The sequence below is a fragment of the Hyperoodon ampullatus genome (genome assembly GCF_949752795.1).
Source record: "Hyperoodon ampullatus genome assembly, chromosome: 3".
Lineage (NCBI taxonomy): Eukaryota > Metazoa > Chordata > Mammalia > Artiodactyla > Ziphiidae > Hyperoodon > Hyperoodon ampullatus.
The window spans coordinates 34895325-34910199 of NC_136916.1; the positions used below are offsets into that span (position 1 = coordinate 34895325).

Sequence of the window (14875 nt, forward strand, 5' to 3'; positions counted from 1 at the left end):
GATCCCCTCTAGAGAATTTTTTATTTCATTTATTGGGTTGTTCATCACTGTTTGTTTGCTCTTTAGTTCTTTTAGGTCCTTGCTAAACGTTTCATGTATTTTCTCCATTCTATTTACAAGATTTTGGATCATCTTTACTATCATTATTCTGAATTCTTTTTCAGGTAGACTGCCTATTTCCTCTTTATTTGTTAGGTCTGGTGGGTTTTTGCCTTGCTCCTTCATCTGCTGTGTGTTTCTCTGTCTTCTCATTTTGATTAATTTACTATGCTTGGGGTCTCCTTTTCACAGACTGCAGGTTCGTAGTTCCCGTTGTTTTTGGTGTCTCTCCCCAGTGGCTACAGTTGGTTCCATGGGTTGTGTAGGCTTCCTGGTGGATGGGACTAATGCCTGTGTTCTGGTGGATGAGGCTGGATCTTGTCTTTCTGGTGGGCACATCCATGTCTGGTGGTGTGTTTTGGGGTGTTTGTGGCCTTATTATGATTTTAGGCAGCCTCTGTGCTAATGGATGGGGTTGTGTTACTGTATTGCTAGTTGTTTGGTATAGGGTGTCCTGCACTGTAGCTTGCTGGTCGTTGAGTGGAGCTGGGTCTTGGCATTGAGATGGAGATCTTTGGGAGATTTTTGCCATTTGATATTATGTGGAGCTGGGAGGTCTCTTGTGGACTAGTGCCCTGAACTGGCTCTCCCTTCTCAGTGGCATAGCCCTGACGCCTGGCTGGAGCACCAAGAGCCTGTGCTCCACACGGCTCAGAATAAAATGGAGAAAAAAAAAAGAAAGAAGAAGATAAAATAAAATAATGTAAAATAAACTAAAGTTATTAATATAAAAATTAATTATTAAGAAAAAACATTTTTTAAGTAGGAAAAAAAAAAGGACAGACAGAACCCTAGGACAAATGGTAAAAGCAAAGCTATACAGACAAAATCACACAGAGAAGCATACACATATACAGTCACTAAAAGAGAAAAAGGTATATATATATATATATATATATATATATATATATATATATATATATATATATATATATATATATATAGTTGCTCCCAAAGTCTACCTCCTCAATTTGGGATGATTTGTTTTCTATTCAGGTATTCCACAGATGCAGGGTACATCAGGTTGATTGTGGAGATTTAATCCTCGGCTCCTGAAGCTGCTGGGAGAAATTTCCCTTTCTCTCCTTTGTTTGCACAGCTCCTGGGATTCCGCTTTGGATTTGGCCCCGCCTCTGCATGTAGGTCACCTGAGGGCATCTGTTCTTCGCTCAGACAGGATAGGGTTAAAGGAGCTGCTGATTCAGGGGCTCTGGCTCACTCAGGCTGGGGGGAGGGAGGAGTATGGATGCGAGGCAAGCCTGCGGCGGCAGAGGCCAGCGTGATGTTGCACTAGCCTGAAGTGTGCCGTGCGTTCTCCCGGGGAAGTTGTCCCTGGATCACAGGACCTTGGCAATGGCGGGCTGCACAGGATCCCGGGAGGGGAAGTGTGGGTAGTGACCTGTGCTTGCTCACAGGTTTCTTGGTGGCGGCAGCAGCATCCTTAGCGTCTCATGCCCATCTCTGGGGTCTGCGCTGATAGCCGCGGCTCACACCCGTCTCTGTAGCTCATTTAAGTGGCGCTCTTAATCCCCTCTCCTCACGCACCAGGAAACAAAGAGGCAAGAAAAAGTCTATTGAGTCTTCGGCAGGCCCAGACTTTTCCCCGGACTCCCTCCCGGCTAGCTGTGGCGCACTAGCCCCTTCAGGCTATGTTCACACAGCCAACCACAGTCCTCTCCCTGGGATTCGACCTCCAAAGCCTGAGCCTCAGCTCCCAGCCCCCACCCGCCCCGGCAGGTGAGCAGACAAGCCTCTCGGGCTGGTGAGTGCTGGTTGGCACTGATCCTCTGTGCGGGTATCTCTCTGCTTTGCCCTCGGCACCCCTGTTGCTGCACTCTCCTCTGTGGCTCCGAAGCTCCCCCCTCTGCCACCTGCAGTCTCCACCCGCCAAGGGGCCTCCTAGTATGTAGAAACCTTTCCTCCTTCACAGCTCCCTCTCACTGGTGCAGGTCCCGTCCCTATTCTTTTGTCTCTGTTTTTTCTTTTTTCTTTTGCCCTACCCATGTACGTGGGGAGTTTCTTGCCTTTTGGGAGGTCTGAGGCCTTCTGCCAGTGTTTAGTAGGTGCTCGGTAGGTGTTGTTCCACATGTAGATGTATTTATGATATATCTGTGGGGAGGAAGGTGATCTCCACGTCTTACTCTTCCACCACCTTGAAGCTCCTCCTCATATATATGATTTTTAAATATTTTCTCCCATTCTGTGGGCTGTCCACTTTCTTGATCATGTCCTTCGTAGTTTTTAATTTTGATGTGGTCCAATTTATTTTTGTTGTTGTTTTAGCTTATGTTTTGGTGTCATATATAAGAAACCATCTCCTAATCCAAAGCATGAAGATTTATGGCTGCATTTTCTTCCAGGAGCTTTATTGTTTCAGCTCTTAAATTTAGGTCTCTGATAAATTTTGACTTAATTTTTTTGTATATGTTGTAGGCTAGGAATCCAAGTTCATTCTTTTGTATGTGGCTATTCAGCTGTCCTGCACCATTTGTTGAGGAGATTATTCTTTCCCCATTGAATGGTCTTGGCACCTTTGCAGAAAATCAGTTGACATAGATACATGGATTTATCTCCAGGCTTTCAATTCTATTTCATTAATCTATGTGTCTCTGCTATGCTAGTACCACACTGTCTTGATTATTACAGTTTTGTAGTAAGTTTTGAAACTGAGAAGTCTGAGCTCTCCAACTTTGTTCTTTTTCTAGATTGTTTTGGCTATTCTGGCTCCTTTATATTTCCATATGAATTTTGGGATCAGCTTGTCAATTTCTGCAAAGAACCTGGGATTTTGAAAGGGATTGTTTTGAATCTTTAGATCAACTTGGGGAGTGCTGTCATCTGAATAATATTAAGTCTTTTGATCCATAAATACAGGATGTCTTTTCATTTATTTAGATCTTTAATGTCTGGAAAAAAAACTTTTTGTAGTTTTATACTATTTATTTGTATTGAACTATTGTTTCCTCTATGATGAGCTGCCTTTGAAATTTAAACTCATTTTACATGGGTCTGTTTCTGTACTCTAATTATATTCCACGACTCACATCTATTCCTGTACTAATGCTGCACTATTTTACTTACAACAGCTTTGCGGCACGCTCTGACATCAGATAAGGAAAGTCTTTCTATACCTCCAGTGATTTGTTTTCCTAAAAAACTCCAGAAAGAGGTATCACACTCTGCTTTGCATCGTCCCTGCTCAGAATTGGGGCTGTGCATTTTCCAGTTAGACAAGTGTGTAGCCATGTAGTAGGTGGAGTTAATCAAAACAACTAAAGGGACAAATGACCTAAGAGAGCACAATGTCTCCCAACAGCAACAACTGCTGCACTGCAGGGCAGAAATGCAGAAAGTGTCAAATACCTTCCTGCACTAACATTAGCGAACATTTTCAGAAGGGCCGAGGGGAACTTGGGATCCCTGCGGCCTCTGTTAATTACAACAGAGAGGCCCATAAAAGGATAAGAAGGTCCCATGAACCAGCCTGTGCGCGGTGTGGTTAGGTCCCTGTGCAGCTGAGTTTCATGACTGTCACGCAGCAGTTGGGCTCTACTCTTCCCCTGTGCAGAGGGGCCCTGATTCATGGATTTATTTCATTTTATTTTTTTGATGTGGACCACGTTACAAGTCTTTATTGAATTTTTTACAATATTGCTTCGGTATCATGTTTTGGTTTTTTGGCCACGAGGCTTATGGCATCTTAGTCCCTGACTAGGGATTGAATCCGCACCCCTTGCACTGGAAGGCAAAGTCTTAACCACTGGACCACCAGGAAAGTCTCTTAATTTTATTTTTTTGATGCATGGCTTTCACCACAGGGAGTGGATGATTGTACTAGATGATCATACTTTCAAAACACTAGATTTGTCACCGTTACCTGGTTCCCTGGTTCAATAAGCCCTTGAACACACGGGTGAGTGGAGCAGGGGCTTCTTCCCAGAGGCCTCTCTCTGGGGGCACATGCTCTCGGAGGCATCACCTGCACAGTCCCATTGGCTCTCGTGCGCTTACAGGCCACTTGCCGACTGCGGAATCCTTCACCGCAAGACACAGAGCACACTGACCACGTGCCCGTGAACCACCTAAGAACAAAAACTACAGGAGCTTAGTAAGGACAGGTAGGACAGATCCTACAGGAAGTGCCTTCCAAAGGAAAAATCGATCCTAACATGACTGTTTCAGGGCCCTCACACGTCTCTCTGGGAATGGGCAGCAGCACAGATAACTCCCAGCCATATGCTCAGATTTTCTTTTACTCAGAGAAGCAACAGAATCACCACGTAGAGACAACCAATACAGGGGCGTGATAGAGCAGTCTTCAAGTATGTAAGGAGCCATGACTTGTGTGGCTTCAAAGAGTAGAGCTAGGGCAAAATTAGGTGGAAACTTCAAAAAGGTGCATTTCAACTCACTGAAAGCAAAGGGAAGAAAATATTGCTAAATCACCTATGTGCTCTTTGTGCTCTGAGACATTTGCATGTTTTCTAATGTAATTGTCATCTTGTTCCCATTCTTGCATGAAGACAGCGATGTCCACAGGGTTAAATAGCTATGGTCACATAACTAACATGCCAACAAAGCTGGGACTGCTTCTAGATTTACCTGACCCTAAAGTTCATAATGATTATAGGAGACTGAACTAGGAACTGGACACCTTGGAGATACTGAGTGCGCTGTCATTCAAGATGTTCGAGCTGCCACCAGGATGCTGCAGAGTAGGGGTTCCTAACCTGAGCCCCATGGTTCTCCAAGGGAACCACGGACTTGCATGGGAAAAGGATTACATCCTCATTGTCACTAAGCTCTAACGGCAATTGAGTATTGCCTTCAATTGTAAAAATGCAGGCCACAACGTATATTAGTAGTAGCAATACCTGTGATTTTGTTACCAATAGAAATCACAGCTGTTTTCACATGCCATGAAAATTGTGCCAGGCATCCAAAACAGCAATTACATTCATCACCATTTCAAAATCAATTGTACTAGCAGATCCTATAATTTAATGTGTTAATAGAGAAGCAAATTTACTACCACATCACACATTTAAAACTACTTCAGTAACTGTACTTCAATATAATTAATTGGCTTCCTTTGTAATCAAGTATGTTTTATTTTTATAGATTTAAAACCCTTGTTTGAGAAGGGAGCCATAGGCTTCTCTAGACTATGGAGGGATCTGTGGCACTGAAATGTGAAGGACCCCTGATGTAGAGGGATCTAGGGTTAGATGATCTCTACTGTTTCTTCTAGGTATGAAAGTGTATGACTCTGTTTTCTCTAGGAGTGGCTAAAGGCTTGAGAGACTTAATAAATAAGGATAAATTTCCCAATGTGAATTCTCACTTTGTGCGAATCAAGAATTGACATAAAGCAGATTTCTTGGATCAAATTCCTCCTAGTTATTCTAGCATCAGTTTGCTGCTTCCTGAGGGACAGATGACTCTTGCACAAGCTCTTCCTTTGAAGGATAGGAAGAGCTCACGCCAGAGTCAAGGTGCCTACGGCACTGGAAGACAGGTCAAGGTGACTACGGTATCCACGGCTCTTCTAAGAATGTTTTCTGAGGCATCTCTTTTGTTTCACGGTGTGACCATGCCTCCCACTTCTCCTCCAAGGCACAGATCATGGATCCGGGGTGGGCATTTACACAGAGTAGTGAGCTGTACAGCATTATGTACACTTCTGATTCCTCCTCAGTAAAATGAGGTTGATAATAGTGTCTACCTCACAGGTTTGTGCTCAGTACGTACTAGTACTGTTTGGTTTTTGTCTTCGTTTGTTTTTTTGTTTGTTTTTACTGTGAATTTTGGCATTTTGAACTAAAATATTGCCTGCCATGTCAGTAAACAAAGGATGTTGCAGCCATCAAGCCATCACATTACGGCCGCCCTGATGGTGCACCACCCCGAGGAGACTCAGGATGAGAAAGCACAGGACACTGGCCCCAGATAGTGGAGGTGCACATGAAAGGAATGATTTTGGTAAGCCCAGACTCTTGCATCTTCCCATACAGACAAAGGCGCTAAATTCCTTAACTTGAGATAGCTGGTTTTCTTTAATTAACAATAATCTTTTGATGTTCCAACTACCTGGTCTTTTGTTGCAAAAACTCCTATATATCGTGGTTCCCCAATCCCCTCCTTGCCACTTCAGAACAGTTTCTCAGCATTATCTGTGATGCTATGTCCCAAGCTTGAAGTCCTCAGAACGTCCATCGAATAAAACAGACCTCTCAAATTTTAGGTTGTGTATTATTTTCAGTCAACGGCATCATTGGTCAGTTATCTGCTAGGGACTATGCTATTCAATCATTCATTCATTCTTTTAACAAATATTTTTAGAGAGTGTGAAATGGGGCAATCACGGTGCTGAGTGCTGGGGATAACTTGTTAAACACACCAGCTGTGGATTTGCTCTCATAGAACTGATGGTCCAGTACGTGGGCAAGACAGGCAGATTGTGGTAAGAGCTGTGCAGAAGAATGACACGGAAATAGAAAAACATATAGCACAGGGTCTGGGTTAGTTTGGGGACTAGAAGGTTTCCCTGAAAATAGATGAATAGGAATAACTAAGTGAAAAGAGAGGAAGCAGTATGTGCAAATGCCCTGAGTCAGGAGACAGAACGGTATATCGAAGTGACGAAAAAGACTATTGTGGATGGAGATCCAATAACCAGGCTGGGAGACACAGTAATGAGGCAGAAAGGCTGCCTGAGACCCAAGCACGCAGGGACTGTTTTTTTTTTTTTTTTTGCGGTGTGCAGGCCTCTCACTGTTGTGGCCTCTACCGTTGCGGAGCACAGGCTCCGGACATGCAGGCTCAGCGGCCATGGCTCACGGGCCCAGCCGCTACGTGGCATGTGGGATCTTCCCGGACTGGGGCACGAACCCGTGTCCCCAGCATCGGCAGGCGGACTCTCAACCACTGCGCCACCAGGGAAGCCGCGACGCAGGGACTTTTATTGTTTCACTCACCTATTCGGTCAGGCAGGAAATAGGTACTGGGCCCTTACTATATGCAAAGCATTATTTTAGACATTGGGGGACAAAATGAACAAGATAGACCCAGTCCCTATGCCAGGAACTTTGACCTTTGTCCTAAGAACAATGGGAAGGCATGGAAGTTTTTTTTTTTTTTTTTAACATCTTTATTGGAGTATAACTGCTTTACAATGCTGTGTTAGTTTCTGCTTCATAACAAAGTGAATCAGCTATACGAATGCATATATCCCTATATCTCCTCCCTCTTGCGTCTCTCTCTCACACTCCATATCCCACCCCTCTTGGTGGTCACAAAGCACCGAGCTGATCTCCCTGTGCTATGCGGCTGCTTCCCACTAGATATCTGTTGTACATTTGGTAGTGTATATATGTTTTTGCCACTCTCTCAGTTCGTCCCAGCTTACCCTTCCCCCTCTTCGTGTCCTCAAATCTATTCTTTAAGTCCGCGTCTTTATTCCTGTCCTACCCATAGTTTCTTCAGATCCATTTTTTTGTTTTTTGTTTAGATTCCATATATGTTAGCATATGGTATTTGTTTTTCTCTTTTTGACTTACTTCACTCTGTATGACAGACTCTAGGTCCATCCACTTCACTACAAATAACTCAATTTCGTCTCTTTTTATGGCTGAGTAATATTCCATTGTATATAGGTGCCACATCTTCTTTATCCGTTCACCTGTTGATGGACACTTAGGTTGCTTCCATGTTCTGGCTATTGTAAATAGAGCTGCAATGAACATTGTGGTACAGGACTCTTTTTGAACTATGGTTTTCTCAGGGTATATGTCCTGTAGTGGGATTGCTGGGTCGTATGGTAGTTCTATTGTTAGTTTTTTAAGGAACCTCCATACTGTTCTCCATAGTGGCTGTATCAGTTTACATTCTCACCAACAGTGCAAGAGGGTTCCCTTTTCAAGTGAGGAGCATCATGATGAGTTTGTATTTAGGGGTTTTTTTTAAGGTTTTTTTTTTTTTTTGATGTGAACCATTTTTAAAGCCTTTATTGGATCTGTTATAATATTGCTTGTTTTTTTTTTTTTTTTTTTTTTTGCGGTATGCGGGCCTCTCACCGTTGTGGCCTCTCTCGCTGCGGAGCACAGGCTCTGGATGCGCAGGCTCAGCGGCCATGGCTCACGGGCCCAGCCGCTCCGCGGCATGTGGGATCCTCCCGGACCGGGGCACGAACCCGCGTCACCTGCATCGGCAGGCGGACTCTTAACCACTGCACCACCAGGGAAGCCCTGCTTCAGTTTTATGTTTTTGTTTTTGGGCCGCGAGGCATGTAGGACCTTAGCTCCCCGACCAGGGATTGAACCCACACCCCTTGCGTTGGAAGGCAAAGTCTTAACCACTAGACTGCCAGGGAAGTCCCCTGAGTTTGTGTTTTCAAAGATGATTCTTATAGAGTGGACAAGGCACTCTAGAGAGGAGACAAAACTCAGGAGGCTCCAGGAGTGGTCCTAGTGAGGGATGATGATGGCTTGGACTCCATTGGTAACAGTGGGAATTGACAAGAACGGATGGAAGTGGGAGGAAAGGGGGAGTTTAGGATGTTGTCAATGTGATCTGGATCACTGGGGACAGATCAGATTTGGTGGAGATCATGAGTTTGACTTTGGACATTTTTAAAACCATTGATTTGTGTTGTCTGTGACACAGAAAGGTTACTTATGGCGGTACCCCTGGACGTAGAGTCTAAGGAACTGTGCTTTTAGCTAGTGCCTCTCATGATCTTGCCCACTGCCTTATCTCCTGGGTAAACCCATGAAATCAGCTTCACTGTGCTCTTAAGGTACATTGTGAGTACATGAAACAGATTTGGGTAGCAATTAAGATCAGATGCTGTGAAATCAGACTATCTCAATTTGAATTCTGGCCCTTGTAACTGTGCGGCCTAGGGGAGTTGTTCCATCTGTAAAATAGAAAATGAACGACATCGACCTCATACGTGACTGTGAAGTGATCCATATAAAGCACTTAGCAGAGTGCCTTGTATGGTACATGCTAAACAAATCATAGTGGTCGAGTTATTAAATCCAAATGACTGGGCATTTTAAAACAAGCCAAAACCTGGTACTGATGAGATGACTACACATACCTCGAGGGGCAGTCCCAGATGTTACAGGGCTGGAACCCAGCCAGCGGCTTCTGGAGGTGCTCACAGAAGGCCTCACTCACTTCCTGCCCGTTGGCCATTACACACTGGGGTCTCTGAACTCGGGCTCCCAAGTGGCCGCAAGTGGCAGAACAATGTGTCCAGCTACCAAGCTCCCAGAAAGTCTCTATGGAAAGGAAATGAATGTCATGACAGATGAGAAATGATGATGGGCTGGAGACAACCCGGCCAAAGACCACCGCCAGCTGTTCTCTGGTTACCTGCCTGTCTGGTGCTCTGAGTACCACACAGAGAATTAGCCATCATACAGTGCAAGGGAGTCCTTTAAATCTCTTTTCCCTCAACTAGCTTATTGTAATAACTGGTGGGAATGGCAGCCAGAATGGGGCCCTTGGACCACAGCCTGGGTGAGGGGCTACTGCAGACCAGCTGGATCTGCCAGAAAAAGCCCAGAGAGAAGGCGGAGGTATCCTGTGCAGTGCGCTGGCTCCTCAGGACTCTCCAAGCAGAGCCAACAGGACAAGAGTGGAGGGTCTCGCAGGGGATGCCCTAATGGGTTCTATTTCTCCAAAGTGGATCAGGCTGAGAAATGAAAGATGTTTAGCAGGGAGCAGGGATTAGACAGAAATGTTAAAGTTGCATTTCAATTCCATTCTTACTTTTCCATTAATTCTGAATCTAAACTTCAGATTATTCCTGAAACTGCATACATAATTTGTTCTGGAAACATCTGGAAAGGTGAAAATGGGAGTTTCCTTTAGAAACGTTGAAGCTGACCCCCTCCAATAATTGTAGCGGTTTTTTCTTTAATCCCCCTTCCAAGCAGCCTTTCCCTTCACTTTTGACACATGGTAGAAAGATGAGGTAGGACACGATGATGACACATTTGTGTATGACCACAGAAAGTGCCAGATTTTTTGTAATAATCACAAGTAATTGATAGCTACCAGCTTTGTCCACAGGCTCCCTCACAGAGGGACTGATTTCTCTAACTTAGTTGTTTTCCCCGTTTTCCTTTTGATTTTGGAATATTTGTCCTAAGTTGCATATGGTATCATTTGCAAAGGAGAAGAGAATATATTTTTAGTTGCCCCGCCCAGGATTACAGTTTATTTAAAACAAATTTAAAAAATAGCTAAGTTTATTGAGAATTTTCCAGGTGATAGGTATTGAGTTAAACACGTTAACATCAATTTTCCATTTAATCCTTATGGCCATGTTGTGAATTAGATTAGTTTTACTTGCAGAGGTGGACACTTAAAAAAGCTAAGTGACTTTCCCAGGGTCCTTCAGCTGGATTGGAGCCCAGTGTGTCTGTCTCCAAATCTAACTCTTTCTAGTCTGTCACATTTCACAAAGACACCTTGATGATTCAAGGCAGGACACACATGCATTTCTTTAAAAAAAAAATGTATTTTTTTACTGAGGTATAATTCATATACAGTAAAATGCTCAGATATCAGGAATGTGGTTTTGTGAGTTTTCACAATTGTATGCACTTACGTAACCGTGATCCACAGCAAGGTATATAACATTTCATCACCCCTAAAATTTCCTCCTGCCTCTTTTTTAATCAATTTCCCTCTCCTCCAGGCAACTACTTCTTCACTTCTGTTAATATACATCAGTACTATCTGTTCTTGGACTTCATACAATACGTACTCTTGTGTGTTTGGCTTTTTTTGATTAACATAATGTTTTTGAGATATACCCATATTGTCCTGTATATCAGTCATTCATTCTTTTTATTGCTGAATAATATTTCATTGTATGAATACACCCACAAAGTTACACCTTATTCTCATAAGTATTTCTGATTTTCTTAATTCTACCTCTCTCCCTTGGCCTCCTAAAGAGTTTTGCAAGCTGGAAATACCCAGATTAGGTTCTTATGACCAAGTACTGATATGTGTGGAAAAAAATATTTGTGAAAGAAGACAAATGAAAGAATTGATTGCATAGTTCTTAGCAAATCTTCCCTCTGTTAATCTTTACCAAGTTAGCAATTGTTTTGCAACTGGAAAACCAACGTCTGCATTACCACAAATAATGATGCAGATTTGGGATATGACCTCTGTGGGCTTCCTCAGGAGTGAATTTTTTAAAGAAACGTTCAATATGGAAGGAAAAAGTTGAACCCCAGAAGGTTGAGGGGGAAGGGAAAAGCTGGCTGGATGCCTAGGAATAATTTTACTTATTGCAAAGTGCAAAACATGGAGGGTCTTTTAACTAAGTCCTTTTCTTAGCACATGCCTTACCACCAGCAAATCCCCCCCCAAAAGCCCAAATCCCAGACCTGAAGGTAGGGATTCTCTTGTTGGCCCATTACTGTTGGTTTCGGTGTGGATGCCTGGAGCATATGCTGTTTATGGTCCTTAGGAAATAGAAGTTTACTGCCTGACTGTCTTTGTTCTGAGAAAAAAAAAAGGAACACTTGTTTACCAATTAGAAGTTATCTAATTCTTGTTCCATCTTGGGTGTTCTGAAAGATGACAACTCCTGGGAAATAATTCCTTTGCAATAGAATGCTCTGTCTCAGGACACTCAGGCTTACACAGATCTGGGAACTATGTGTGGGGCTGGGTGTGCGGAGTGCCACGGGGGCTTAGTTAGAGTTATTAACTACGCTAACATGTAGCATCTCTGCATGTTTTTGGGGTTTATAGCCTAACTAACAAGGTAGGAAAAAATACATCCACCAGAATTCCAAAAGGGACTGGAGGAAGCAGCTGGGGCTTATAGAGCTCTTCCCCTCCAGACAGCTTTGGGAACAGAAAAAGGGGTGATGTTTTATAGGGGACCTCACATGGTGAGGAGTGCATGAGTGTAAGAGCAGAAGGATTGTAGAGGAATGCTGTGTATTGTGTGATGTAAGACATTCTTGATTCCTCAGTCATGTGACGAAAGTCACGAGCTGCTTGACTGGAGAGACTTCTGAGAGAAGAGGCGTGCAGGGCAGAACTGAGACACCCACACAGACTCATGAGTGGAGAGGGGGAGAGGCAAGGAATAAGGCTGGGACTTCTCAGGGAGCTTGGGGAAGGCACTCAAGAATCAGACAGGTTAAGCTACCCCATTTGTTGACAATCTTCCATGTTAAGATCCTAGAGGACCACAGAGGCTCTTTGGGAAGGGCCACATGGAGGTACACCAGTGCCTTTCTGATCAGAACTGAGAGTCAAGGAGGGCAGTATGGAGAACACTGAAAGAGATGACTATATATTTGGGCTCTAGTAAAAACTTTTTTCTTTTTTTAAAATAAGTTTATTTATTTATTCATTTCTTTATTCATTTCTTTTTGGCTGTGTTGGGTCTTCGTGCACGGGCTTTCTCTAGTTGTAGCGAGTGGGGGCTACTCTTCGTTGTGGTGCGCGGGCTTCTCATGGCGATGGCCTCTTTTTTTGTGGAGCACAGGCTCTAGGCACGCGGGCTTCAGTAGTTGTGGCATGTGGGCTTAGTAGTTGTGGCTCACGGGCTTAGTTGCTCTGCGGCATGCAGGATCTTCCCGGACCAGAGATCGAACCCATGTCCCCTGCATTGGCAGGCAGATTCTTAAGCACTGCGCCACCAGGGAAGTCCTCTAGTACAAACTTTCAATGAGTAGCAGGTTTCCTCAATTTATACAATGGGATAAAAGATTACTGACCCCAACACTGTGCTACTGTAAATATCTAAAGAGTTCATGAACATCAAAGTGCTTTGTGCATGACACCTATTCCAACTCCGCATCTATTTATGTCTCTGGGCTCCTCTAACTGCCAACAAGAAAAGCCATGGAGACAGCTCTTTCCATCATCCTCTTAGTTTGGCAGTGGATTCTATAATCTCATACCAGTTCTGCCAGTGACCTAGTTTTATTCATTTATGAAACACTTACTTAATACTTACACCTGTGTTAGGTGCTGGAGAGACAAAGGACAATAATAAATGATCCCTAATGTCAGTCTAACTGACTTCTGTGATTAACTCTCAATCACTTCCAAACTCTGGGGGAGAAAGAGAAGTATTATTTATTGAGTCCTCAAACCCCTGCAAGTTAAAGCTCATTCTGGTGAAAAGACTTCCGTGAGCTCCAGATCTTATCCCTGACAGACAGCAGCAGCAGAAGCCAGCTTATCACCCTGTGCCGGGGGCTCACTGCAATGACCTTCCCCAAATTACAATACTGACCCCACTACAAGGTGTCTTAAGACTCAAATTGATTAGTATTTGTTGAGCACCTACTGTGTGCCTCATACTCTATTATATTCTTAGGACTGCAAAAGAAACATTAGACATGGTCTGTACCATTAAGGGACCCACAATTTAGCTGAGGAGACATAAATGAAAGAGGAAACAACTGGAGACCAATGTGTGTTAGGACTTAGGGACCAAGGGGTGAGACCACAGAAAGGAGAGGTCCAAAAAAATCAGAGAAGGATTCACACGGGAAATAGGAATTCAGTTGGCCCTACAGGATGGGAGGTATTGGGGCAACATGATAAAGGCAGTGAGCAGCATGAGTGCAATAAGCACTTTTCCTGGGTAAGCAATATGAATGGAAGCCACACTTCCAGGGAAGCAGCATGGGGTGTGTGTGTGGAGGGGGGTTTGGAACACAGGGCAGGAAACCATGTTGCCTAGAACAGAGTTTAGTGCTAGCTTACAATGGAGGTCAGGGAAAAGAATTAAGTAGATGTAAAGGCAGAATATGAAGGATCTTGATTCTGGGCAGAAAGTTTATATCCCAGTGTAGGTTCTTAGGCAGAGAAGCAGCAGCAAGAAAGTCACAACCTTCTAAGAGAAGAACTGGTAAGACAGAGTATTAGATTTAGTGCTCGTTTGTAAGTGGGCAGTGGCAGCAATAGTTAAAACCATTTAATGTCCACTTGTTTACTCCTCGACCCCAGAATCAACAAAACCAGGTCCTACTTTGTACATGTTATAGGAAGCACTTGAAGGACAACAAGAATTTGACGCTTACCCAGCAAGTGGAGGATGGATGTTGCCATCGCCTTTCCAAGAGCATTGGTGGCTGTACAGACATAGGTTCCTTCACTTTCAAGGGAAACATTCTGCAACAACAGGGATCCATTGAAAAGCAAGGAAATATTGTCACTCAGAGATCCTCCTTTCTTCAACCAAGTTACATTAGGTTGAGGGACACCTTTGGAAGAAAAACAAATATGACAAAGGCAAATTCCTTTAAGAATAGGGCCACAGGGCCATATGCAAATACCATTTAGCATTTTGACCACAAGTCAGGAAATGGGTTTAATCACATATAATAGGAAAAATGGCTCTTTCTATTTCTATAGCTCCTCTGTGGCAGGTGGGGGATGCTGCTGAAGCAAAGGGCTTTGGTCTACTGAGCACGGGTTGGTTTATGTATATAAGTCAAGGAATAGGAGCCAAAGAGGGTGAGCTTGCTTTGTATTGGGAAGGGAGAGAAATTTGAAGTTGAGTGGGGGTAATGGGAGAGTGGTTGGAAAAGAGGAGCTGATGAAGATGTGGAGGCAGAGACACAGAGAGAAGTCCTAGCAGTGGGTTGTCACAAAGAAGCCTTTTGGAAACAAAAATGTCGAATATGGATGTTTAAGTGGTTCACTGTGCAAAATGCAATGCAATGTTCCTCCCTTCAGGAGGAATACAAAACCTTTAGGGAAGTAGATTTTG

At 43.7% G+C, this 14875-nt stretch overlaps 1 protein-coding gene across 1 annotated transcript in view; it reads right to left on the minus strand.

Moving 5' to 3' along the window:
- Positions 1–14875, minus strand: part of ADAMTSL3 (ADAMTS like 3) — a gene marked incomplete at its 5' end in the record, with an annotated part of 559659 nt that overhangs the window by 30590 nt on the left and 514194 nt on the right. The window contains 3 exon segments of the mRNA XM_079701202.1: positions 3977–4181; positions 9203–9386; positions 14184–14366. Of these exon segments, the coding sequence (XP_079557328.1) occupies positions 3977–4181; positions 9203–9386; positions 14184–14366 (572 nt within the window).